Raw genomic sequence first — 27,917 nt, 5'->3', positions numbered from 1 at the left:
CTTCTGCCTCCCTCCTTGGCTTTCCACTCACTCCCCACACCTTGTAACCTCTGCACAGAGTGTACGAGAGCATGGCTTGCAGTACGACATCACTGGCAAAATGTCCGGGGTCATGAGGCCACTTGGGGAGGGCAGCAAGTGAGTCTTACCTGAGCACATCAAGTCGGGATGAAGCATCACCCACCAGGTGAGGACATCTTGCAAGCTCAGTATGTAGAGAGGACCAGCCAGCTGATGAGTCCAATACCTGGGTGTTACCTGAAAACCAGGTAAATCCTCCAAGAGCCTCAGGGATGCTGCCTTCCAGGCCTGCGTTGGGATTTTATCAGATGGTCCAGACTGTTCCTGCTTCTCTCTCACATCTTAATGGTATCTGGTCCCACCTGGCAGGAGCAGCTGTGCTAGAGACAGGTGCATGGGCACACCACCCCCATCCGGCTGGAATTATTCGTATCTGTTCTTGGTACCCACTCAGTGAGGATGTGTCCATTGATTTTGTAAACCTCAGAGGTATGCTTACCTCTCTGCCCTTTGAGAGTGCATTCGGATTACTTGGGGCACACAGAGGACCCTTCCTTGTCCTTGGCTTCCCCAGCCAGCCCCTGACAGCCATGTTCATGTGAAAGATCTGCCTTCATCCCAGCCGTCTGGGCGGCTCCCTCACCCCGGCCTCCAGGCAGTTGACAGTGGGGACCTGAAACTAAATGCCTTGTATCCTCATGCCCTCCTTGCCCCTCTAGCATTTTCCTGCCCTCTCAGGCCATCACCTCTTACCCAGCCCACCTGTTGGCCTCCCAGTGCCCGCTGGCCTGCCCCCTGGCTCTACACCAGCCTCCTGCTTAGCCTGGCTTCTTGAGGTTCCCCCAGTATGACTTCACCTGTCTTTTCCGGCTCTGGTTATTCACTCAGCAAACATTTATGGAGCACTTCCTATGCAGGGTGTTGAGAGAGATTCTGGGGACGCACAGCGGGGAAGGTCTCAGGACCTGCCCTTGAAGGGCCCACAGCCGGGTATGAGAGACGGCCACTGTGCAACCCGTTCACTGCAGGGCTGTGTTCCCGTTACAGTGGTGGGACACAGTGGTGGCTGCGTGGGGGAGTGTGGAGTTAAGGAAGGCCCCCCAGTGAAGGGCGACCTTGGCAGAGGCCTGGCAGAGGTCCTGGGGGCGAGGACCAAGGGCAGGGACAGGGGAAGGTCGGCATTCCCAGCATGCCTCTCCCACACACCGGTAGAACTCTCATGCCCACGGGCTGCTCCCCAGACACGGACCGCTCTCTCCAGCCCCCGGCCGTGGGTCACCCATTCCCGTCAGAACGCCACCCCTGCCTCCCTCTACAGTTAGTTCTGGCTGCAGAACCCTTACCCACCTTTCAAGGCCATGCTCGGCTGCTATGTCTCCCCTCAACCCTCAGCATTTTGCCCACCACTGTGCTCTTACCCTCTTCCATTCCTTTTGTGGTTTATTTTCGCATCTCCTTGAAAAACTAACTTGGCCTTGGAACGGAAAACTAATGAGCGCTCTTCTAAGCAAGGAGCAAGAAGCAGAGTGAGTCGTGTCCTCGAATGCTTGTATCCTCGGCTGCGTGGCTGGGTGGGCCCCGGTGTCAGAAAGAGCACAGTGCCTGCCATTTACCTTGGCAGCCCTCGGCGCTGGACTGTGTTCAGAGTCACCCTTTCTTCTCTCTGTCCATGTAGGGCTCGATGACCCTCAGGTGTGTGCTGACCCAGGCGTCCCCGAGAATGGCTTCAGGACGCCCAGTGGAGGGCTTTTCTTTGAAAGCTCTGTCGCCCGATTCCATTGCCAAGACGGATTCAAGCTGAAGGGCTCCCTGAAGAGACTGTGCGTGAAGTTTTTTAACGGCACGCTAGGCTGGGTCCCCAGTGATAAACCCATCTGCGTGGAAGAAGGTAAGTGCTTCAACCCGCTCCCTGGACCCCTTCCCACAGAAACCTTGCATGTGGTCCGCTCGTGCTGCGTGGCTGCGTGGGTACGAGGCTGTGTGGGCCAGAGTGCTCAGCGCCCTGGGCTGCTGCCACTGTCTCGGGGCCAGACCTGCACAGAAACCCATGCCTGCGTCCTGAGCGCTGGGGGAGGTAAATTCATCCCGGCATTGGAAGTAAGCATCTTCCTTCTCTATCTCAATTACCGTTCCATTTATCACTGCTTTTGTCAATGCGGGAGAGAAACTCAGGTGACATTAGGGCTATTTATTATTGAGCTGCCAACGCCACATTCATTTCCATGTTACTCAATAAAAAGCGCAGTAAATATATTGGGCAAAAACTACCTGGAATGTTCCAGACGATGCCTGTTATTCAGAGGATTAAATCAGTTACGCTTATCAGTTCTCCCTGAGATGTGATTCATTCAGGGGAAGAGCTGTGACGAGCAATGACAGGTTGCCAAGGTAGACGTGTATCCTAGCCGTCATCCCTACATTTACTGGTCCTGACAAGACATTCTTTTACTTCCTGCAATTATCCTTTAAGCTGTTGGTTGAAACAACTTTATATATATCGTTTTTACGCTTTGTAGATGCTTTCAGAATTTAAAGAGTGCATGGAGTTTAACTCATTGGAACGCCAAATTGTTGATGATGTGTCTCTGAGGACAGACAAGACGGAAGTAGGCATACGTGTGGATCGAGAATTAATTCTAGCCTCCAATTTCCATGAGGCATAGAACTTACATTTCATTGAATTCATTAGAAACGAGTTTCGATTTCTCTTAACGCCATTATTGATTTTATTTGGGGATGGAGCTTTTATAACAATGATGTATAAACTCCTATTCTGATTTAGTATATGTCTCTATGAAACTTTAAAAATAATTTAAATTCAGGAAGCATTTATTATGATCTTCCTTCTGGAAATTTTAAAGGATGGATAGGATGGTGTCTTCTCCTTGAAGTATTTGCTGTCTTTGCTTTTATTTTTAAGACATGTTAAAACCAAAATTAATATAAGGAATTAAGATTTCAAAAAATAAATTCAGTTTTCCTCTTATTATATGCAGCTCATGCAAGCAGTGGTTTCCATAAGATTCTATTAATTACAAGGTTATTTAGTTGGTATATATATCAACTTCCTTGCTTAAATCTATGCCCTCAGATACGCAGTGCTTAAAACCCAGGGAAGCTCGACAACATCAGAGAACAAAAAAACCCAGCAGCCTTCCTGAATGTTACCCAGAGGTGAAGTCCCTCTGTTATTTTGCCATCCTGGTAAAAAAAAAAAAAAAGTTTATCCCTTTCTGGATGAGTATCTTTCCAACCTTGCGTATAACTAATATAAAGGATTTCCAACAACGGGAGTGGACAAATCACCTTGGAGTGGGAGGCTTGGGTTGTATAGGTCTGCGGGCATGAGCCTTGAACTTGGCCCCAATGGTTTGGCTGGGGCTATGTAGGTGGGGGTGGCGGGCCAGCGCTTTTATTATGCAAGCTGAAATTAGACCACCTGTTTCCAAAGGAGGGTGCAGGACCCTGCATTCTGGACTCTGCGTAATGGTGCGCTCTAATGGCGTTTTTCAGAAAGTTTGGAAGAACAGGCATCGCTATTCTAAATACAATGGTAGATTGATTTTTAACATTAATGGTCATTGTGTTGACCTTTGAAAGATCTGGGTAAAGAGAGGGCCTTTGGTGCTCGATGGTGGGCAAAACCACCACTGCTCATGTCCCAGTAACCATTCTTTAGTCTAAGTGGCTCGCAGGGGGCAGGGGACCCCTAGAAGTCTATACCCTGAAGGTCATGTAGCAATGAGGAAGCGAAACTGCCCCCCTCCCTGCCCGACTTGTAAAAATGGCCTTTACTCCCTGCCCAGGCTTCATGCGGGAAATAGTAAGGGTTGCTGGATTCATTCCTATCCTTTGTCTGGCAATTCTTAAGAGGCTACTGAATTTTTGTGTGCTGGTAACAGTATAACAGTAATGACGTATCTCCTTTGTATAAGTGATCACAGGTTAAAATTTCGTATTCACTACCTCATTTCACCTGCACGGCCACGCCAACGGATGAAGTCTTGTTGTTCTCACCCTCTCCTTAGGAAGCCGAGGCTCAGAGAGGTTCGCGTACTGTGTGAAGGTCACACAGCCGATGAGAACTAGCAGAGCTGAAACTACTCAGCCAGCTCCCTTTTCCCCTGCAAGGTTACTTGTAACCTTCTGGATGTCACAGAAGCCCTGTCCCGGTCAGTTGCGACAGTGCAGTGTTACAGTCACTGGCCTCATTGAAGTCCAGGGTTGAAGGAGTTCGTAGAAATCATAAAACCCAAGCCCGCAGGCTGGCTTAGTTTTTGTTTGACCAGCAGAGAAACTGAGTCTCAGAGAAGTAGAGAGCCTTCCCAGCGTTAAAGGGCCGACCCACTCAGCCCCAGGTCTCCTCACTGTCACCTGGAGTCCCTACAGCCTTTCACACTGTCAAAGTTCTGCCTGAGGTGCAGATTTAAAAAAAAATGAGTTTATGTGCATTAAAATGCTCTATAATAGGAAAACGCTTTACCGAAGCCAGGGGGTTAGGAGCCAAGTATTTTCTTGTTCGTTTACGCATTTTCCTGTCTTTCATTCTCCACTTCATTCTGCCGTGTGTCTCCTCATCTTCCATCTCTTGTGGCCCAATCTAAACCGTTTATTCCCAGTGCACTGGATGTATGGAAGTTCGGGATTATGGGGATGATAATACAAGCGGTGAATTAACTTCACAGCACCCAAAGGCTCCAGCCTAGAGATTATACATAGAGATGTATTCCTTGCTTCTCTGAGCTGCTTTCCCTGCCCATCTCTAAGCAGGGAAGCAAATGTTTGTGGTCCAGGGAGCAGGGGAGGCGACCAGAAAGGTGGAGAGGAGACCCTGGAGTTGGCAAAGGCTGGAAAATAGTTCCCTTGGTCCTAGGGCTCCTGATGTAAGTACAGTGACCCAAGGCCAGGGTGGCAGCCACCACCTGGGCCTCTTCCTTTCCCAAAACTACTCAGGCGGGTCTCCTGGGGACCACTTCTCCTGGGTACATATAGCCCTTTTCACATTTCATAAGAAAAGGTGGACATGCAGTAAGGTTGACTGGACATAAATTCACTTTACAAACACTTAATATGTAACAAATCTGGACGTGTCCCAGCCTGCACACCTTAATAGGGGCCAGGACAGCGTGGCGGCGGTACGGACTTCAGTTTGCACGAATAAAGTAGTAGGATTTTTAAAAATCAATATCCCAAAGCGACAAAGGTAAAATGAATTCAAATCAAGTTGTGTTAGGAACAGCCAAAACTTATTTATTATCCATATTAATGGAAAGATTTCGTTACCTACCCATCTCTGGGTACAGCTGGGATACTGAATACATCTCAGCTCTTGGGGCATTAGTTTTACTGGCTAGATAGCAGGTTTTGGTCTTGTTTTTTAAACAGAGACAAAATAAATAATGGCTCACAGTTCCTGGGCTGGGCTTGAGCCTTCCTTAGGTTATGAGACGATGTTCTGTGGCACCCAGGTCCCTGCTGCTTTGGGATTCTCATTCCTGGGCAGGGGGGTTGAGGTGTTTTTAAAGGTCAAGGCCTCTAGCTGGAGGTTCAGCTTCTGGGTAGATTCAGGTGTCTCCTGAGCACCTTTGGGCAGGGAGGACATACCCCTCTCGCAGCATGGAGTATGTCCTCTTTGGCCTCCCTCTTGGAGTATGACCCCGAGGAGGGACAGGAGATGAACCTGGGACTGTGGCAGACCTCCATTGCCGTGCCGTGGTGTTTTACATTGTAGGACTCTTCCCACAGACTAAAGGGACCTTCCTCTTTTCTCCTCGCCTTCCCCCTTGAGCAGCTCTGTGAACAGTCACTGGCCACATTGGTTACTCGATGCAAAGGAACTTTGGGTAGACTCGTGCTAAGTCAGTAAAAAAGGACTTGGGGGAAGCTGGAGGGCCACGGGTTCACAGCCAGCTGGGTATGAATCTTCCAGAGCAGGCTCCAGACCAGCCTAGGACCGCTGGGATGCGTGCCGAACAACCCCAGCAGAAGGCTGTCATTAGAGCTTAGGTTGTCCCCACAGAGCGTGCTGGCTTGAGAATGAACTGGCTGAGCCGAGGGCTGTTCCAGAAAATCTTCCCTCTGACTGGTGGTCAACTCCTTTTGGGCTGGAGAGGAGCCGAGGGACAGAGTAGGAGGCAACAGGATTGTATAAATCTCACCTTTGCTGCGCCCAGACAGCACGTCCCTGTAAGGAGATGGTTTTCCCTGCTCGGAGAATCTCCTCGGCCAAGGGAGCCCCTTACTTGACTCTGGCTGTGACCGGCAGCACCATGGGAGAATCCCGGGTGGAAGGAAGCGTGGCTGGAAACCATGAACTTGGCCTGACCACATCTATCTGGCCTTTCCATGCTTCTGGGCAGAAAGACACCCCTCCCCGCCCCCACCGATCTAGAAGGGAGATGTGGATACCAGGGACACTGTCGCTGTGGCACTCGTGATGGCCAGGTCCACACACTACCTATTACCACTTACTACCTGCATGTCTGAGCCATTTTTGTCATGCATGAGGCAGGTGAGGGTGGCCCAGGGCAATGCCAGCTGTTTCCTGTGGCTGCTTTCTGGCCTGCCCTCTTCGGTCACTTGACTGTTGGTCTGCACTGTTGGTCTGCCTGTGTCTTTACCTGATACCCCCTTTAGACAGGTGGTCTGGTCAAGATCCCTCAGTGTGGAGGAGAGGAGCTTTGCCCACAAATGCTCGCTCTTCAGGAGTTGCTGATTTTGTTTCCTGGCCTATTGTTTTTAGAGAGAGGGAGGGAGAGAAACATCGCCGTGTGGTTGCCTCTCATGTGTTCCCTACTGGGGACCTGGCCCAAGACTCAGGCATGTGCCCTGAGTGGGAATCAAACCGGTGACCCTTTGGTTCACAGGCCGGTGCTCAATCCACTGAGCCACACCAGCCAGGGCTCCTGGCCTTTTCTGCGACTGCTTTTCCTGACGTTTGCTGTGGAGTTCTCCAGAGGGCACTGGGGATTGAGGCGCCTGTCCCAGGTCCTGCTCTCTGAGGATCCCGAGAGGCAACAGGAGAAGGCAAAGATTCCCAGACATCAATCCAGAGCCCGCCCCCACCCCCATCAGTGGGGTGCGGCCCCTGCCCATCCCCCACACAGACCCACATAGGTTGCCTTCCTTGTCCCTTCTCAGTAAGGCGGCAGTGTTGGAAAGAGGTGTCTGTCGTATGTATCGGGTACCACGCTTGGTGTGTGTTATCTTCTCTAATGCCTGCAGCAGCCCTGCGAAGTAGGTTCTATTCCCTTTCCAGGTGAGGAAGTGGAAGCTCAGAGAGACAGAGTTTCCCACGGTTTCCCAGGTAGCCAGTGGCAGAGTTGGGGTTCAGGTCAAGGCCTGTGCTTTCCAGTCCACTCCTGTCACCTGACCCAAGGTGGTTTTTCCCAGGGAAAGGGCAGGGAGCAGCTGACACATGCCATGGAGGGCTGGGCCCAGACCCTGAGTGGCAGGCACCTGGCTCAGACCGGTAGGAGCCTGTCCGTGCAAGGCTCTGGCTCCCCAAATGTGTGCCAAGGCCCACCCGCACCCAGGTGTGTTACAAACACACATTCAGACCTTGTGCACTAGACGGTTAGGAGTGAGGCCAAGGACTACACATATTTTTTAAACTCTCAACTGGTTCTTGCGTGAAAAAAAGAGTTTGAAATCCAGTCATGCAGGGAGATGGTCTGATGTCACTTTACCCAGGAACGAGATTGTCTCTCGAGTTGACCAGAGCTGCGGGGGGATCATTAATTCTTAGCATCCGAGAAGGTCAGTGTGTCATTTTATGGGGAAGAGACTCAAGCCTCTGGAGCTTACGTGACTGACATGTCACGTGGGGAATCAACGGGATCGGGACCCACGTTCTGCTGGTGGCACGTGTTCAACCCAGGCTGCCTGTCAGAGTCACCTGGGGAGCCGTGAGAAGTAAGGGAGCCCGGAACTTTTCCCAAGAGATTTAATGTTAGTTGTTCTGGGCAGTGGGAGCTCAAACATGGGCATTTCTAAAAGCTCCCAAGGGAATTTCAATTACCCCGGCTACCTGCCACTTTGTGTCACTGTCCCTCACTGTCTGGTCGTGGCTGAAGTCCACATGTGGCACAGGACAGCTGTCCCTGTCCTTCCCCAACTTGCCACGTCTCCATGCTTACCCCCTCTGCTCCCCAGTTCCTTGCACAGTGCAACAGGGACACAAATGAATTCATTCAGCCAGCATTATTTTTAAGTACTTACTAAAACGTTGTGAGGCCCACAGACCTGATGAGGATCGCTATAAAAGATGAATAATTTGATGCTAAGAAGTTTCTCTGAGCTTCCTGGGGGAAAAGGTGCAGTGTGAGTTTACGCATTATTATTACATTATAAATTTTTAATTAAAAGATACAGCTTGTCTCGTGAGCTAAAGGTTGCAGTAAAGACGGGAGCGAACTCCTGTATTCATTGAAACTGTGGGGTGCAAGCATGTTTGAAAAGCAGGGCAGGCATACTCATTTTTTTAGCGTTACTCCTGTATTAAAGTGAGTTGTCTCCCAGCTCCAGAGACTTCGCCAGAACACATGCATGCTTTGAAAATGTTTTATTTAGAATCCCTTTCGTCTCGTGTGCATTTTCTGTCATCTAAAATTTCTTTCTTGTTGCCTTAAACACAGGTTATCAGAAACAGCAGCCTGTGCCCACAAGGGCAAATATTTGCATGTCTTCCCCTAAGACAGGTTCCTCTCGTTTCCCATCTTCTCAGATAAGCAGGAGCAAGGGGTGCCCCTCCCTGTCTCTGGGATTGCTGTCACGTCTTATTTATGCTTCTTGTACCAGAAGTCGCTGCTTCCCTGCTCTCCCTCTCTTGTGGCTTCGGGATGAGTTTGTTTTTTGTTCTTAAAAAGATTTCTTTAACTTAAATGTGGTCATGACTTGAAAGGGAAAAAAATATCCAGAGGAAATAAGGTCAGGTCAGCGGGGGGCGGGGGAGGCAGCTGAAGCAAAGATAAGTGACAAAAATGATTGGCTGTCATCGTGGCAAGGTGACAGCCGGACTGCCCCAGACAGAGGTTCGTGAGCCTGCGCAGCCGACCCCGCTGCCCCTGCCGAGGGAAAATCCGAATCAGGGCAGCCTTTACCAGCTGCCTCCTGCCGTCTCCCGTGTCACGTGAGCACCCGTCCTGCACAGGGGCCCTGGAGGTAGGCAGTTGGCTTTAAGTCACGGAATTATTAGGCAAATGCAGAACAACAGCATTGGCACGTGGAGAGAGCCTTGTCAGATCATGCATACAGGCCACGTGGTGATTGTTAGCAAACCTTGAACACCAGACTGCTTGTGGCAATTTCCCCAGAAAGCAGTTGTCCATTTTGCAAGCTCGCAATGGAAACTACCCAGAAGTAGGTTGGCTGCTTATGAAAAATGCAGGGCCACCCCATGGGTGTCCTTCCAAACCCACTGCAGACGAAATCTATCTTCCCTCATGGCAGTCTTGAGCCGTTCGGGCCTGGCCGTGGCTCCCCAGTCAGCATCTGAGAGCCCTGTGACTGAGGCAGAGCTCCTGGAGCCCCTCGCTGGACCTGCAGGCGCGTGTGACCTCAGGTGCAGAGCTGCCTCCCAGCCGTGGCCGGTGCACATTAGGATCTGCTCTTCATTAGACACAGATGCTGAAGGGTGGGCGGGGACCCGTTAAATCCGAGCCGGCCTCTGCGTTTGGATGGCTGTCTGCAGTCTCGTCCAGCAGTTTTCAACCTTTTCCATCTCATGGTACACGTAAACTAATTACTAAAATTCTGCGGCACGCCAAAAATATGGTTTTTTGCTGATCTGACCAAAAAATACATATGATTTTGATTCATTCACATCAGATGGCTATTGTATTGGCTGTTGCCATTTTTTAATTTGATAATCAATGGGGGAAAAGAGGTCACTGACCCTGATTAAATAGTCAGATATGCATGTTTTAAAAATTCTTATGACACCCTGGCTGGTGTAGCTCAGTGGATTGAGTGCCAGCCTGTGAACTGAAAGGTCACTGGTTCGATTCCCAGTCAGGGCACATGCCTGGGTTGTGGGACCTGGTCACAAATAAGTAAATAAATAAAATCTTAAAAAAAAAATTCTTGTGGCACACTGATTGAAAATCACTGATCTAGTCAATCGCCTCACCTACCTATCAAGAGTGGTTCTCAATGTGTGACTTCGTGGGAATTGCCCAAGGGGCACGCTGAATGTGCACATTTATTTCCAGGCCCGCTGTTACAGATTTTTGTGCACTGGGGGTCTGAATTTAGGAGGCACCTTGGTGGTCCTTGGGATGCCAGCCATAGGCACTTGAAAAGTAGAACATCAAGGTGTAGGGTGGAGCTTCTGTAAGTTGTCAGCCCATGAGAATGATATTTGAACTGCCTTTTTTATTTTTCTTTTGAGCTCAGCTCTGGCAACCAAGTGTTTTCTCTGTCACTTCCTTGTTGTTGAAAGGGAAAGCTTCTTTAAAGGTAAAATAGTTAAAGCTCTGTTTATCAAGAAAAAGCAGGAAATCAGGAAGATTTGTCTTCTGGGACAAAACTCTCTGAACTAAACCCAGTGTCTCCAATGAACTGTGTATCTGCATAAGAAGCCAAGTTGCCTCCAGAATATTTTCTGGAAAATAATCAAGGTTTTATGCTTTTGGAAATGTAATTGCAACCCCAATAAGTTTAGTCATTTATTTCCTGAAATTCTGTGAAGCACACTCTACTTACAGGCCAGAGACTCCAAGTTTAGGTGGGACAGATCACATCATTTTCAGTGAGTGTCCTTACTCTTCTTTCCGGATTACTTCTGTTGTTGTTGTTGTTAGTGTTGTTTTAACCTTTTAAAAATTCATGCACTATAACATGTATAGAAGCGCACAAAACCCAAGGATCCAGTGAATTATCACAAAGTAAACCCCCATGTCACCACCGTCCTGGTGAAGGCCTAGAACACTGCCGTCGCCCCGGAAGCCCGCCACCTCTTCCTGCCCTCTCAGAAGTGACCTCTCTCTGGGTGCACAGTGACCACCTCCCATGGTGGGCACTTAGCCGGGACTGTGCATTCCTGAACATGCTATGATTGGAAGTTTAACTTACCTTGGCCTCACGTGACAAAGAGTAAGATTCCTGACTTTTTCTCTACCCCCAGCACCGAGAACATACCAGGCCTAGAGAAGCGCTCAGTAATTTACTGAATGAATGAATGAATGAATGAATGAACCAATGAGTGAAAACTAATAAGCTTTACAAATGCTGACTGGAACAAAAGCCGTTCTTCAGAACCTTTAATATGCCAACAGGAACTGTGAGTCTCTGAGCGCGTATCAGGTATTCAAGTTCCTGGGAACACTTTTGGGAAGGATTGATGTCAAAAGTTGGTATTTTTAAGAAATCAGATTTGTATTGACATACAACATTTTTAAAAAAAAAACAAACCTATCACATAGCACCTGTTCTTTAAAATTTCTTCCACCATTTCTGCTTCATCCTTTAGGACTCTGCTCTCTGCTAACTAATCTGATCAATTAATTTGTAGTGATCTATGAATGTGTAGTACTGCCTTAGGACCTTTTTGCTGTTTCCCTTTCCTTTGTTTATTCTATTAAATCCCCATTGTTACTAGAATAGAATACAAAAAAATGATGAGAATGGTAATCTGGTGAATGTTATATCCCCAAAGTGCCCGTCTGTGTCCCTTCTGCATAAGTTTTGATTGTTGATCCGACACGAGAGAATCAGGCATTAATAGACCGTGTTTTTCATAGTCCTTGGTAACAATATTTTTTAAATGGCTTCTAAAAATTCTTCCTGGAAACCAGATGAATTTGTGCTATAGAAAATCAGGTTCTTTCTAGCTGATACTTTAGAAGTGATGAAGATGACACATTTCTTTTTAGCCAGGACTAAAGCTCCTGGTTTCTTTCCGTCCATCAAAATGAGGTCCGTAGTGGTCCACGGCGCGGACAACTTCTGCCTGTTTCACCGGGGGGATTAGGTGCCAGCGCTGTGGAGAAAAAGAGTGTCAAGGTTTAGTTTTAGGTTTTGTTAGAGCTGGCCTATTTCAGTTTCGTCCTGCTAACTAGGGCACAGCCCCTCCTGGCTTCCCTACCTTGGTGGAGTATGGACTCCAGCGTCTGAGTTCCCACTCCAGACCTAGCTCCTCTTACACAGTAAATTGGTCCTATGTCACTCATTCCCTACGGTGACTCTTCTTAGCCAAGTGCATGGTTTCTGAGATCGGGAGGCTGTGAATTCCCTTTGAACCTTATGTCATATGCTCTGTGGTCATCTCCAACTCCTGCTTATGGACACAGAGTTCTAATCACAAGGTCAAAGCATTCTGTATTATAGACCACAGTGCAGAGAAGGCCTGGGGGCTTCTCCCAGGTCAGCTACTCTTCACATGTCCCCCATGCCCAAATAAACATTTCTGCCCATTGAATTTACTCGCTATAGCCAGCCACCTCCTGAGTATACTGGTTAATTCTTGAATATATTTTAAATCAATCATGAAAACAGGTGGTTAGTCATATAAATTACTGCCATAGGACCTATTCACAGCCAAGATTTTACAGACAGATGCCTTGATAAATGTGTTCTTATTTGCTGTGGATCATTTCTGTATGGTGATACTGAAAAAAAATGGAATCCACCTTTTCCATCACGAAGGAGGCAGCTGCGGTGGGCACAGACATGTCAGTTATCTTGTGGCTCCAGGCAGGAGTGTTCTGGGAGGGACTTGGGGGAAATTCAGCTAGTCTAGTGGAAAACCTATTGTCTGAACGTGAACAGTTAGAAATTGCCTTTCCACAATGCAAAGCCTGAAACGCAAAGATGAGAGAACACAGTTCTTCAGCCACAGTTGCCCCTGCTGAGATCTAGAGGCAAAGGGCCGACTGCTGGTGTGTTTCCTCGGGGAGGGGGAGGGTTTAGCTCCCGGGGCTGCCCCGAGAGCCCGTTCATCGGATTCTTGCAGGGCCCGGTGCTCGAGGTTTCTCAGGTAGAAGGCTCCTCAGCACCCCTCAGAATTTCTTCTGTGCCTCCTGTATACAGAGATCTGGGGGCCTGGGAGGAGTGTCAGGGAGAGGGTGGCCATCCCTGCTCTCAAGCTAATGGAGGTGCTGAGGGCTGAGCTAAAGGCAGACCTGGGCCTGACAGCATTTGATTGATTGATTGATTTATAGTCCTCACCAGAGGATATGTTTATTGATTTTTAGAGAGAAGGAGAGAGAGAAAGAGAGGAACATGAATGGGTTGCCTCCTGTACATGCCTCAACCGGGGGTCAAACCTGCAACCTTTTGTGGACAGGAAGACTCTCCAACCGCTCCAACTAACTGAGCCACCTGGCCAGGGCAGCATTTGACCTGTGACGACTGATGTGAGACAGAGGATGGCCACCACTGCTTGGCCCCCAGCTCTCAGGGTCCTCCCTGGCCAGGGTGGCCCCTTCTATCCCACTCTTTCCCACCACTGACGTTCCATTTTCTAGAGCCTGTTGTTGGATTCTGCTTTGCTCCCAGTCAACCCAGCCTCAGCCCCACATCAAAGCTCCTGGGATGGGCTCTTTTTAAAGCCACCCAAGTTCTCAGCCACCAGAGTCATCCACCAGCCAGCTACTGCTCCTTCCCGCCTCTTCCTTCCACATGAGGGTTCCTGGGGCTCAGCGCCTCGGAGCCGACGGTTCAGAGCTTAGAGGAACATGGTCGGGATACTCTTCCAACCACATCATGGATTCTGTAGGCTTTCGGGGTGGCTGAGAAACCTATAATCTTTTAGAGCATTGGGAAGTTTCTGGAGGAAGTTTCTTTGATTGCCAAAGTACTGTCCTTGGATTGTGCCTTGTTTCAAAAAGTTTAGAAGCAGCAAACCTGGACTGTAACTCATCTGTAACTCATGGCCATCCGACTGTAGCAGTAGAAACACATAGCTCCAGCTTACAAGCCCACAGGCCTGGAAGATCAGAGATATTAAATGGGGATGTGCCGATAAGAGATGGAGAGACTCTTGGTGGACCAGTGTGACTTAGGTGGGATTGGTTGGATGGTGTTTAGGGTAGGAGTGGACAGAGGGAGCAGGATCCCACCTTGGCAGCACAGAACAGAATGGCCTGTGTAGTTAGCTGGGCATAGAGTTACAAGGGGGTTGTTATAATGGGTCCGTTTTGTTTTATCTTCTGACCATTCTGTTGCTTGGACCTCCAACCCTCCACGCCCACAGGGGTGATGCAGTGGTGGTGCGCTGCTCTGTTTATTATCTTCTGCAAAGCAGGTCAGGTGTCTGGGAAATGCCAATAGCTAGTGCAACCGTGGCTCGTCCCCTGCTGTTCTGCAAAGCACATTTTCCTATGAGGCCCAGGCCCTCACCCCACAGCCAGTGATTGGGGGAGTCATGGGGATGGGCAGCCAAACAAGCTGCCCTGTGCTGCGTGCTGTTCACGAACACAGTCAAGGGCGGAACCAGGATAGTTTGGGTGGACCCCCAACTCTGGTGTTTCTTCACGTATTTTCAAAATCGCCCATAAGCTCAGCTGTGCAGTATGCGGTGTCACAGGCGGGAAACCGAGTTCCTTTGGTGGCTGGATCCCCGCCCCCTCGGTCCCTCTTCCTGAGCTTGGTGGCTTGTCGTTGGGACCTGAGCCTAGTGATCAGTAAGGAGCCGTGTATCAGATGGCTGTGTGCGTCGAGACCAGGTCTGAAAATCAGAGCTTTCTTGTGAAGCCGTGAATCACAACTATTTTCAGTTCCAAAAATTATGTATGCTGTTTGCACCATTGCAGTTTGCCGTATTCCTCAAATCGAAGATGCTGAGATTCATAACAAGACCTATAGATACGGAGATAAGCTAATCATCGCTTGTCGCGATGGATTCAAGATCCGTTACCCCAACCTGTACAACTTGGTTTCGCTGTGTCGTGATGACGGAATGTGGGACAACCTGCCCATCTGTCAAGGTATGAGATAGAAGCTGTCATTGTCGGCTGCTCTCCTCACAGAGCGTGTTGTAGGGTGTGTGTGCTTTTCTTTAAAAGACTGAGAGAGATGACAGAGGGGAAACAGAGCCGCCCGCGCTGCCCCTGGTGGTCCAGCTCCACCTTCACCTGGATTACCGAGCTCTGTTCTTGTAATCGTCACCTCACTTCCTGGGTGTTCTCCAGCTCCGTGCACCCAGTTTCAAAGCATAAATGGGAACTGCCTTATTCTTTAGCATGTTTGATATCTCCTTTACTGAGAAACCACAAGCAGGGGAAGAATTAGGAGACTCATAACTAGGCTGTGGACACAGTGATGAACTGCTGTGTACTTAATGGGAATAACAAAACATTTGTTCTCATTGCAGCAGTGCTGAGAATATATTTCAAGCCCATCTTACAGTGGCTATTTTCTCTTAATAATGGCATCCCGTTTTATAACACACGAGGAACAGAAAAATAATCAAATTTCATCCAGACCACATGGTGAATCGTTATCCTTTTCCTTTAAAAAAAAAAATTAGCTTGGGCTGACATACAGAGCCCTGTTTGTGTTCACATTAACTCTGATTATATCTCTTGACACGCAACTTGGACCAAAGGACTGGGAAGACATTGCATAATTCACAATTCAAGGGAGAGGGAGAGCGAGAGCGGTCTTATTTCCATGGAAAGCACTGGCACGGTCAAGTTGAGAAAAATGTTAACTTTGTGCTTGGAAATCATAGCCAGCAGACTCTGCTATTACCTCGCATGCCCCATAGTTAGAAATAAATCATTTCCTTATGTGAGAACTTAAGAGTCTTGGCCCCTGGGGAAAAAAAACGGAACAGATCAGGACAGAAGCAGCCCAACCCCCTCTCACACCTGCGTTTCTCCCCTGAAACTTCCTGTTATACATGACATTTTTCAAGGAGACACGTGATTCATTTACACTTTCAGAAACAGTCCACAAAATCAGCAGCTTGCTCTTAGGTTGGGCTATTTATTCAAATGAACTTTATTAATCATTGAATTCCTACCAGTCCCACAGGCCTCTCCGACTAATGGCAAAGAAAATGACTTTAGAATCCAGCCACTTCTTGCTTTGATATTTTCTACTTATCCTTTTGTTCTCCTGCTTTCTATTTCCTTTTATGTCACTTAAATACAGTATGCTTTTTTAGGCATATTTTTTGCCCTAATGACTTTTTAAGAACTTACCCTATGGCCCTGGTTGGTGTGGCTCAGTGGATTGAGTGTAGGTCTGCGAAACAAGGGGTCACTGGTTCAATTCCCTGTCAGGGCACATGCCTGGGTTACAGGCCAGGTCTTCAGTAGGGGGCGCGTGAGAAGTAACCACACATTGATGTTTCTCTCCCTTTCTGCCTCCCTTCCCCTCTCTCTCTAAAAAAAAAAAAGTTTACCCTATGGTGGTATACATCTTTGGGTGTCATTTTCCCCTCCTTGGCCTGGCCTCTCTATTCCCTCCCCTCCACCAGCCCTTACTCAAATTTCAGCCAAAACATAGCATTTGTAGGGTTCTTGAACAACGAAAGAGCTGGCCTGCTTTTTTAAACAACAGTATGGCCCACAGCCCAGCTTCCTTCCTCCTCAGAGTCCCCCTCTGTCCCCACAGAGGAGGTGCCCCTGGTCCATGCCCTGTCCTCCCCTCCACCCCCTGTGCCTTGCTGAGGCCCCAGCTCCCTAAGGCTGCCCACCCGCCTGGGCACAGCATGAGCAACAACGAGTCAGGTTGCCTTAGACGGCCTCCCGAGCCCCCAGGGGTAATATAATTGGCTCTCAGAATGACATTTCATTCTGTAACTTTTATTGGCACCTGTAGACCAGGAGCTAAATCCCGAGGAGTCTTCTCTCTATTCTGCAGAAGTGCAAATGGAAATCACATTGAACTATTGAGTGGAAGCCAGTTTTCTCCTGTTATATTTAGAACAAGCTGCCTCCAACCAAGAGTGAGCATATCTTTCCTTCTCTGATTGGCTGCACGAGTTATAACTCCTTCCACCTCCTTTTAGGGCTAGGGCAGAAGGGCGGTTCCGAGGTCATTTTTTTCCCCTGTGGGAACTTTGTGTTTTGGAGAGCAGCGTCCTGAGGCCTTCTGCTCACTGGGGATCAGAGTCCGTCTTTATTTAGGGGAAGCCAGTTTATCCAGATGGGTAGCTCAGAACTATGGTATGCATTGGCCTTGGCCATTTTATAAGGGGCCTTTAACATCCACAGATTTGGGTATCTGTGGATTTTAGTATCTGTAGGGGGTTCTGGCACCAATCCCCCATGAGTACCGAGAAAAGACTGAAGTTTTGGTTTTTTTTAAAGATTTTATTTATTTATTGAGAGAGGGGAAGGGAAGGAGAAAGAAAGGGAGGGAGGGAAAGAAGCAGCAATGTGTGGTTGCCTCTCACATGGCCCCCATTGGGAACCCGGCCACAACACAGGCATGTGCCCTGACTGGGAATCGAACCAGCGACCCTTTGGTTTGCTGCCTACGCTCAATCCACTGAGCCACACCCACCAGGGCAAGACTGAAGTCCTTCAGGAAGCAAAAGTTACATGCCGATTTTCAGCTGTGTGCGGTTCACTGCCCCAACCCTGAAGTTGTTCAAGTTCAAGTGTACACTTCTCAACAGGAGGCACGGGCATAGTCATTGTGCCAACTTACTTGAACCATGCCCAGAGGTTCTAGTACATTCACTTGTCCCAATACTAATTTGCATACCTTTTTCTCCACTATTGATTCTATTTTTTTCCCTAATTCCCAACCTCCACCCACACATTTCACTTTTGCCATAAACACTGTCAGCTCAGAAAAAAAAATCACATTAAGGCCTAGAAGTGTGGCTGAGCACCGTGCCTTTCAGACATGGCCCGTCCTCATCCTGAGCGTTGGCTGTTCTGAGTGGTGGCCGGCTGGGTTGTCCGAGCTCAGTCACCCAGCACAGCAGGGCCAGCCCTGGCACCCCAGGCCGAGCGCCTCCCTGCATTCTGCCCTGAGCCACTGACCCCACACACTGGGGCGCTGGCTGATGCGATTGGCCAACACCCAGCTCTTCGATGCGTAGGGTGATGTCTAGTAAAGTCGGCTTAGGAGAAGGGTTCAGTCATCTGGTATAACTTGTCCCTGCGGATTGGAAGGGAAACTAGGTATTTCCATTATACATTATTTACTTTGCACACAATTAGTTCTCCCCGGGAAGAGCACCAGCTCGGGGGGGTCATCACACCACCCAATGAAACTGCTGAGACCAATAAGACATTCCATGATCACAGTGGAAGCCACACTAAATGGTGTTCTGTGCCAGTGGGGACGTCCCCCTGGGCTATACGGGCTTCACGACCAAAAAGGCAGCGACTGTTTTTGGAGTAGGAGCGCAGCATCCTGGTTCACTTCCCCTTGGAGAGCACTCACATTCCCACGGGGCTTGGCCTCATACAAGGAGGGGATTTCAGAGCCCGGTCCTCAGGCAGCTGAGGCTCCACTGCCCTGACCGGAGGAGACCTTACTCATGCAAATCCTGGGGCCCACGTGGACCCCTTGGACTGGCAGCTCTGTGTCCTAACAGACCGTCCCTCTGGGGCATTCTCAAGTTTGAGAGCCACTGCACCCTAGGTTTCCTTACCTATTTCCCATGAAACACAGCTGGATTTTCAAAAGTTTAACATCATCACGTCATGCAGGCCACCTGCCCCATATTTTGCTACAGAGGAACAGTTTGTGTAGTAACCTTCTCAAGACCTCACTGCTGTTTTCCAAACAGTAAGGTGCCTTTTCCTCCGTGGCACCTCAGTGGATGTCAACTATGATTGCTTCACTTGGGGAGCTGTAGAAAAGATAGGGGTGCCTGGGCTGCCCACCGACCCTGGGTACAGGGCCAAACCTTACTGTTTTGTAAAAGTTCCACCAGCTGCACCCTTCCTCACAGCTCCCTACTTCCGACCCTCTAGTGCCATTTGCAACTATGACATCAAACTAATGCATTGCAGATAGAATGGGGAAGTCCGTAAGTAAGGAGTCTGCACATTTAAAGTGTTCACTCCTCAGAGGGCATGGTCAGAGGATGGGAACCCACGAGAAGTCCAGTGCTGTGTTTATCTTTTCAGTGTGCAAAGATGACCGAGGGAGACTTCCTCCTTTTCCTTTCCCTCATCACAGGCTGCCTGAGGCCTCCGGCCTACTCCAATGGCTACCTGAACATCACCGAGTACCAGACCTCCTTCCCCGTGGGGACTGTCATCTCCTATCACTGCTTCCCTGGGTTCAAACTCGACGGCTCGGCGTATGTGGAGTGCTTACACAACCTCATCTGGTCGTCCAGCCCACCCCAGTGCCTTTCTCTGGAAGGTAACACATATTATTCTTTTGGAAGTTGAATTTTGGATGATTCTGTCTGTTTCCGTAAGAGGTGAAGAGCTGAGAAGTGAGGTCAGCAATCACTTGTGTTCACTGCAGACCCATCGCTTGCCTCCATCCTGAGCAGGGGCCCAGGGAACCCTAGCTAACAACCAGACATAAAACCCGCCGCTCCCCTCCTTCAGCTTAAGGGATAAAAGAGAAAAGTTTCGAGCATTAGAGGTTCCACTGCAAAATATTACAAAGTTAAATGAAATGTCTTTAAAAATTCATTTTCTCTGCACCAAATGTAAACAGATTCTATTACAGCATCATTCACCTCACCCCTCATTTTATTATTGTTCAACGTGTCTTCCTATTTCTGGGCATTTTTAGGGCTTTGCGGTAAGCACATTTGCTACAAGACACACACAGAAGCTCTGTCCTCCCTGTGTTTGTTAAATAGATGTGATTATTTTACAGTGGGGTTCGGCAGTGATCACTAATCAGCAGTGAGGGGAGCAAGCAGGCCTGTGTCTGTGGGTGCAGCGTCCTTAACGACTTCTGCCAGGCAAGCTGCATGTGCTGGCTCAGATCTCCCTTGAACTCGGGTCTGAGCAAAAAGGAAAGGAAGCCCCTGGTCAGGAGGCCCTCCCAAGCCTTTCCCAACCTTTCTCGGGAAACAAAAAGAGACACAATAGGATGTGGGAACAGATGGATTCTCACAAGCAGCATTTCTACCGTGTGCGCCTCAGTGCGGGAGGAGGTCGGATGGGGAGGTGTGTTGTGGAGGGGACGGCCAGAGGGATCAGAGAAGGCATCTCTTACACGAGACTCGGATGGGTTGGCTGGAGCCATGTCTCGATCTTGGAGACAAGGGTGGGGGAGGGTGGGGGGCCTGGTGCTCCCAAGAGCCAGAATACCCCCACTCGCCCCTACTTCTCACCCATCCCAAAACCCCTAGGGGATCAGAATCCACAGTTGAAATGTCAGATAAAATACAGGACGCCAGTGAAATCTGAATTTCAGATAAACAACAAATAATTTTTTTTATATGAACATGTTCTAAATATTGCATGGGACTTAACTTCTGGTCAACCGTTATTTTTTGTTTATCTGAAATGCAAATATAGCCAAGTGTCCTATGTTTTGATTTGTGAAATCTGACAACTCTAAATCCAGAGGGATAAGGGCAGCCCCTCTGTTTCCACGGAAACGGCTTTTCTGTTGTCTGGACGAGGCTGGCGACCTAGGTGAGCAGGGCCTGCTGAGGAGCAGGGCTCCCGGCTCCGGGCGGTTTCCGCAGGCTCAGATGACCGGGAATCCAGGGTCGGTTAAAGGGATCATTGTTACCCTTGCTGTTGGAACTGCCTACTTGAAAATCTTTTCAGATATGGTTTAAATGCCTTTCAAGCAGTCCTGTTCTGATAAGCTTCCTTTTGAGACTTTAAAAGCAGTTTTTATGGCGCCTAGAGAAGGTGATGTGAATAGATGTAACACAAAGTCGAACTTCAAGGGACACCGAGCTAAGGTTCTGCACAGGGAGCTGTAACTGGCCTCGGACTGGAATCCTGTCTCCTGGGTCCCTTTTCTTCTGCCAGCCTGGGCTGCGCCCGAGGGAGAGTGCTGGAAACGTGGGGTGATGGCTGCTTGTACCTTCCTTGCAAGACAGTCACTGAACGCTTTTTTATCTCAGGTTTTTAAAAAAAATAATCTTTGCATCTTTATTTTCAATCGATGTCCATTTACATTATCTGATGGACTTCATTCGAGGAACTTCACATGCTCCACTGGCTAAAGACACCAAAAGTGGACTCTAAACTGAGAGGCACAGAGCAGACTAGAGGTTTTTTGACTCAAGAATTGACAGAAACTGCATGAAATTAAGCAATGGGTTAAAAGAAGAGATAAGAGTCACAAAACACTTATCCAGAGGCCCCTGGGTGTTCTTATTTCTTTAACTCTTCTCTGAATGGCTTGTCATCTTTTTACAAAGTGGGGCCTCATTTATGCAAATCGTCATAAGGCATTCAACACAGACGGGCCGTTCGGAGGGAATCTGACTGACCCTTTGATGCATCACCCACACTGGGTTCCCCAACTTTTCTGTCTTTCTTGGCCCACAGGGTGGTTTTTCTTGACGGCATTCGTGGACCTTGTTGCACTGTGCTGTGGAATCATGACGCTCTCAGGGGCTTTTAGGTCCACGGGGCCGTCCAGACCCCTCCAGGGGCCGGGCGTGGTCAGCTGTGCTGGGGAAGTCCTTCTCCTTCAGCTGTTTATCCCTTTCCCGTCTCACTGCTCAGCCATCCATCCGTCAGCGGTCGCAGTCCCTGGCTCTGCAGCGTTCCCTCCTCCCAACCCCAGCTCCTCACCTGCTCTGAGCAGGGAGATGGGCTCAGCGGGGTGGTCGTGGAGCTGGTGTGCTATATTGATTAGGAGTGTAGATGGACATCTGACTGGCTGGGCTCACATCCTGGGTCTCCTACTTAATCATTTTGACCCGGGGCAAGTCACTGAGCTTCTTCCATCAGCCTCCGTCGCCTCAGTTGTAAAGTGGGGGAGGCGATTGTTCTTACCTCACGGGACTGTGAGGATGCGTGTGATGACAAATTTAACAGCTAGTGAAGTGTGTGGCACGTAGTACGTGGTCAGTCACGTGTCCATCGTTATCCTTGGTCTAAAACTGTGCCCAAAGTCACAATAAATAAGCGAGCGCCTGGGCATGACCGGGTGGACCCAGTACCCAGGCCTTTGTGCATACCCATTGGGATGCTGTTTTGGCTGTTCAGATGCTGTTTTGGTTTCTTGGGTACTTTTGGCTCTGTTTGTCAAGGTGAAGTCCAGATAACAAGAGGCAATACTGAACAATAATAATCGCCCTTAATTTTGAGAGCTTAGTATGCGTCAAAATGCTTGACACAGAATCTGTTCCCTTGGGCGGAAGGCACTCTTTTTAACCCCATTTTGCTGATGAGCAAACCGTGACTTCCAAAGGTTCGGCCATTTGCCCAACGTCACACAGTGAGTAGGTGGGGAAGATGAGACTCAAACATGAGTCACTTCAAAGCTCATGCACTTAATTACCAGGGTCCGTTATCTAATTCACTTGTTCTGATTGCTTCACAGTTCAACAGGGAAACAACCTGATATGTTTACCGCCATTTTTTAAAGAGTCAAAAAAATGGTAAAGGATTCTCACTGGAGAGGGAAGCAGGGAATTTGTCTTTCTAATGTAGTTATTCTCCCTGTAGAAATCCCAGCTTCTGGGGGGAGGCCCTGCTTCCCAGTGGGTGGCGTGAGCTCCCACTGCCACCAGAGGTCACATGACTGCAGCTTTGAGGCAGATAGGAAAGGTCAGGGAGACAGATAGCTCAAGTCACAACTTGAAATTGGAGGCTCCCCCCACCCCCTCAGAGATGCTTCTGTTTGCTCAGCTGTTACATTAGAAGATGAGACCCTTTCGCCAGCAGTCCTGTCCACAGATCTCTCGGGGGAAGGACAGGCTTCCAGCTAGAAAGGGCCAAACGTTTCGTGACAGCGGAGTTTGAAAAGACACCAGGGTCAGTGTGGTGTCCTTGCAGATAAAGTCCTGGGAGGTCCATTCAGTCCTTCAGTAAACATTTTTTAAATGTACGTAGGCTGAGTGTCTTGCAAGGTGCAGAGAATAGAGAGGCAAACCCCTGACCCCCATCCTCTGCCCCTGGGCTCACAGACGTAGTGTTTCCTGTAGTCTCACTCCTGCCCGGGGCAGGGGGGCTCGGGTCCGAATATTCCACGTGGAAGTTAGCCAGGGCTTCTGGTGGTGAGACGAGTGTTCCATTCTCCGAGGCTACCCGGGGAGCTCTAAAGGGGGTCTCTGTGGGGTTTTAAAAAATATTTTTTAAAGATTGTATTTATTTACTTTCAGAGAGAGGGGCAGGGAGGGAGAAAGAGGGGGAGAGATAGATACATCAATCAGTTGCTCCTCATGTGCCCCCCACTGGGGACCTGGCCCACAACCCAGGCATGTGCCCTGACTGGGAATGGAACCAGTGACCTTTTGGTTCAAAGGCTGGCGCTCAATCCACTGAACCACACCAGCCAGGGATCTCTGTGGTTTTGAAAGAGCTGGGGAATGGGGTTGGGGGGGTCACTGCTCTGTGTTGGGTTGTCCCCGTGACGTGACAATGTTCCATGTCTCCTTGGAAGGCAGCAGGGACACAGGCGTCTGGGAGGCGGCGGCTGTGGGCGCTTGGCGCAGGAGTTCGCTGTGCTTGTGTGTCTCCCCTTCCCAAGTGGGGCGGTACATCACTCCAGAAAGCACAGGCACCGAACACTTCATTGGTAGTGACTTAGGCCGTGCCTCCCGGGATGCTGGCCTTTTCAGCGGGCTCGCTCAGCCTCGGGGCTGGCCTTTCTCCCAGCAACAAGCACACCTGGCTGGCTCAGGAGCTGAACGTCTGCAGCCCTGTATCTCAACCCGACCAGGCCCGTCCCCAAACCCAGAATGCCCAGGGTGATGTCTCCCCTTCCCATTCATTTCAGAGCTCACAGCGCAGGAGATGGAAGTCTAATCAGTTTCAGATTCAATTCCAGGAAATGCAGCAGTGTGATTTCCTAAGAACCTACCAGTGCCCAGCAGTCCCTTTAGGCCTGTGCCTTTATATAAGAAAAGGAGAAAAATAGGAAGCTGCAAAGCCCTGTTTGGCCAAATGTGAAATGACTTGAAAGGTTCTAATTTGGGATCAAAACTCAAAGCCAGTTTGGACGTGGAGGCTTCTCAGCTCCCAGACCGCCGTAGCAGTGGGCTTTGTTCCCAAGTTAGGTACAAGATGCAATGCCGGGATTTCTCCCTTCGGGAGCCCTGCCTTCCCGCAGAGGAACCTGGGGGCTTCCGAGCAAATCCTTTGTGGGGAACAGGAAAGAGGGCGGCACAGAAATCGGGGCCTCCTCAGATTTAAGACTTTAAGAGCAATGACAGCCCCTCGGGGACATGTCTCTTCCTTCTGACTCATCTGCCCAGCTACCCATGGGCGACTTCTTAATGGTCCACATCCCTGGGTGTTTATCACGTCAGAGGTTTGGGAGGAGGGAAAAGGACACAAGCCGCACTGTTTGTACTGGCAGACACTGCGGGAATTTTCCTGTCTTCCTTCCTTCCCTCCCTCCCTCCCACCTGTCCAGGTAGGGCCCTGGTGTCAGCCAGAGGTGTCAGCCAGAGGGGCTGTTGCTCTTAGGAATTCAAGTCCTGCTCCCCTCCCCTGAAGTGACAATAGCAGTGGCCAGCTAGTCCCCCACACCGCCCAGGCCTCCCACCCTGCAGAACGGAACAACTGGCCAGGGTCACGGTCTCATTAGCCTCTCCTGGGCTGGCAGGTTCCCTGTAGACCCGCCTGTGATCCTGTCGGCAGCTGGATTCAATAGGAAATTAAATCGGCAGAAAACGTAGAAAAGAGAAATGAATGTGTCTTTCTCTCTTCGTTACCCAGTGTGGCAGTGGGGCCTCTATTGCTGGGAAGAAGCAGGGAGCATTTCTGCTTTATCTGCCTGCCTGAGCCTGTACCCTTCCCTCTTCTTTCTTCTCTACCTAACGTGAGAGGTCTACACGAGGTCACACTTGGCCAGGTGGGTGGGGACTCCTGCCCTCTGGGCCCGGAGGCCCAAGGAGTTCCCTAGGAAGCAAAGAGGCCCAAGGTAGTTCCGTTCAGGCTGCCCCACCCCCCAGGGGCTCTGCTTTGCCACTCTGTTCCCACTTCAGGAGCTTCTGAAGAAAGAGCTCGCCATTGTAAAGGACGAAAATCATTCATCTAGTTCCGCCTCCCTAGAAACTAGAGACCAGAGAAATGAAATGATTTGCAGCATCACAGAAAAAATTCCCTCATCGCCTCAGACTCCCAGCCTTCAAGTAAGCGAGTAGACAGCCAATTTGGAACCCTAATAAGGAGCCAGTTTACACCAAAGTCTTATGGGATTTTTCTTTTTTTTTGTATCTAACTCTCAAAAACGAAGACTCTCCCATTCCCTTTGCAGACAAATGTGTGTTCCTTGGGCCTGGAAACGAAGAAATCCTAGGTACTCCCCCCATCATATGTTAGGGGAAGCTCTCTCTTGAACAACGTGGAGGTCATTCTGTGAGCAGAAAATGCGTCCTACCATCTTGGCTCGGACGGTGGCGCGTAGCGTCCTCTGCCAGTGTGCTTCCTGTAAACATTCATTTCTGGGAAGGTCCTCTGCCTGACACGGTGTGTATTAGAACCACCTTGCCTATGACCCTAGCTGTTTCCGTTTTTTTTTATTAGAGGGCAATGCAAAATAGCAAGCAGTCTTGTTAATGTATTGTTCACACGCAATAGTAAATTACTGTAATCCCCTTTCCGTGTACTGTTCATACATCACAGCAGAGTGATTACGGAGAAGTAACTGCCTGCGTGTCATACCAGCCTGTCTCCAGGGTCACTGTGCTTAATTCTCTCTCTCTCTGTCTTTTTTACAATAAGTAATTGCCACTGTAGCTTCTTCCTCTTCTCGGTCACACATTGCTCTTGTACTTGAGAGTAGACTGTGCCATGGCATCAAGGAGCTTCATTATTTTTTTTCTCTATATTGAGTCTAGAAACATTGATCTTCCCGTGCTAAGAAAACCAAGAGACCTTCTTCCTATTTTTCAAGTAGAACCAAGTTTTCGGGCTTCCCTGCTATTTCTTTTCAGCCTCTTTTTGTCTTGGGTTGTATGAGTCCTGGCCTGACAGATAGTCCTGCACTCCCCTACCTTCCTCTCTCTGTGTCCCCTGGTCACTAGCCTTAGCCCCTCGGCAGGACCTCTGAGTAGCTCCCCTTCCTTTCAGCATCATCGGAAACACGTGACCATGAACCCTCCAGCTCTCCTGGACTCCTAGAAGTAATTTCTTTTTTACCTCATTCAAGTGCTGAGGTTTATATTGACATTGAAGGAAGAAGAGAGATGATTCTTCTTCCCACCAAAGGGAGCAAAGGTGGCAGAACTCTGGAATGGTTCCTCCCACCAAATCAAGAAATGAAGACAACACCAACAGAGGACTCAAGTAGCCCCTCCCCCACCACACACTCACATTCAGAGATGGGATCCCCTAGGCTCCAGCTCCGCTGCTCCCCAGCCCTCCGTCCCTGGGCTGTCCCTGGTTGGGGACACAGTGAATTTGGTCCCAAGTGCCACCAGCCATGTCTTCACGGAAATGTCTCTTGGAGGCGAGGCACAGGGAGGGGTTGACTCATTAGTAAATCTAACGACTGAAAACCCCCTTGCCGTGGGAGCCCTTTGGCAGCTTGCATCAGTAGGAATATTGCAGCTGTTTTGCAGAGAGAGCCACTGGTCCACAAGCTTCTGCCGGGGCGCACACCCTCCCCAGCCGCGGAGAACTTTCTTCCATTGGGTTCATGGTTCTCACCAATAGGTCCTCGCTTTGCCTTGTCTCACCTCATAGTGAAAAACTCACAGACACGCAAGTGGGAGTCTTTATTTTGTGATATTTAAATGCTAGGTCACTTGCCCTGGCCAGCGTGGCTCAGTGGGTTGGGCCTTGTTCTGCAAGCTGAAAGCTCATGGGTTCAATTCCTGGTCAGGGCACACACCTGGGGAGCAGGTCCAGTGCCCAGTCAGGGCACATGCAAGAGGCAACTGATGGATGTTTCCCTCTCACCTGGATGTTTCTCTCCCTCTCTTTCTCCCTCCCTTCCCCTCTGTCTAGAATCAATAAAAGAAAAAGTAAATAAACAAATGGCAGCTCACTGAAAGGGACAGAGCTAAGCATTGCAAAGCTGTGACCAGTGCTTGGTTTGAGCCCCTAGCTTGGGCCAAGAGGGGACTTCATGACGGCCCGAAAGGAGATGGCCTGCACAGAGATGGGAAAGTCTCTGTTTTCACCCTGAAACTCTAGGGCCGCTTCTCCATCCCTGCTCCGGGCAGAACACATTTCCTTCTCTCCTCTCTGGGAAGTTAGGGCACTTGTATTTCGTGGCAATGAAACCTCTTGCAATCAGGTGCACCACAAAAGGTGATAAAATCCTGTAGTCACTCCCCAGGCCCCTTTTCAGGGGGAATTACTTGGAAGTGTTTGGCAGGGCAATTTGGGGGGTCATTGCTCTCCAGCTTCCAGCCCATCCCCACTTTTCTTCATAAACAATCACCCACATTCTCTGTCTTTTTCCCCCAAAGTATTTAGGTGTGTGGAGTGGTGGGCAGGTAAACCACTCACACCTTTCTGTGTCCATTTGGTGTCTCACGTCATTCATTTTTTCCCCCAGGACTTGTCCCATATGCCTGTGTTCACAGTCATGTTCTCATTTTGTACCAGAGGAGGGCTTTTAGTTGCTCTGGGGTTCATTTTTCCAAAATGACATGCTCGACACTAAGTCACCCTGGATTCCTGTTGCCTGAACGAGCTCAGCAGGGCCGGCACGTCCCACAGCTCACTGTTTTCTCAGGCACCGCGGCTCCTGTGGAAGAGCCTGGGACGGGGCTCCCATTCCGGCCAGTTTGTTCTTTGATCAATGAGAAGCCAACGTGTTTTCTGACGCCATCTCTTCCGCTCATGTAAAATGGTGTAATCGGTCCAGGCATGAAGGAGGTGGAAAAACAGCTGGAGTTATAAAAAAAAGAAGCCAAT

At 49.4% G+C, this 27,917-nt stretch overlaps 1 protein-coding gene across 1 annotated transcript in view; it reads left to right on the top strand.

Moving 5' to 3' along the window:
* SUSD4 (sushi domain containing 4) overlaps nt 1–27,917 on the top strand; it is an 87,138-nt gene that overhangs the window by 45,216 nt on the left and 14,005 nt on the right. Inside the window, exons 3-5 of the mRNA XM_024576128.4 lie at nt 1,697–1,909; nt 14,775–14,948; nt 19,117–19,305. Coding sequence (XP_024431896.2) covers nt 1,697–1,909; nt 14,775–14,948; nt 19,117–19,305 — 576 coding nt within the window. The remainder of the gene's footprint in view (nt 1–1,696; nt 1,910–14,774; nt 14,949–19,116; nt 19,306–27,917) is intronic.

Source organism: Desmodus rotundus, chromosome 10 (assembly GCF_022682495.2).
Source record: "Desmodus rotundus isolate HL8 chromosome 10, HLdesRot8A.1, whole genome shotgun sequence".
Lineage (NCBI taxonomy): Eukaryota > Metazoa > Chordata > Mammalia > Chiroptera > Phyllostomidae > Desmodus > Desmodus rotundus.
This window is presented reverse-complemented; position numbering and strand designations above follow the sequence as displayed.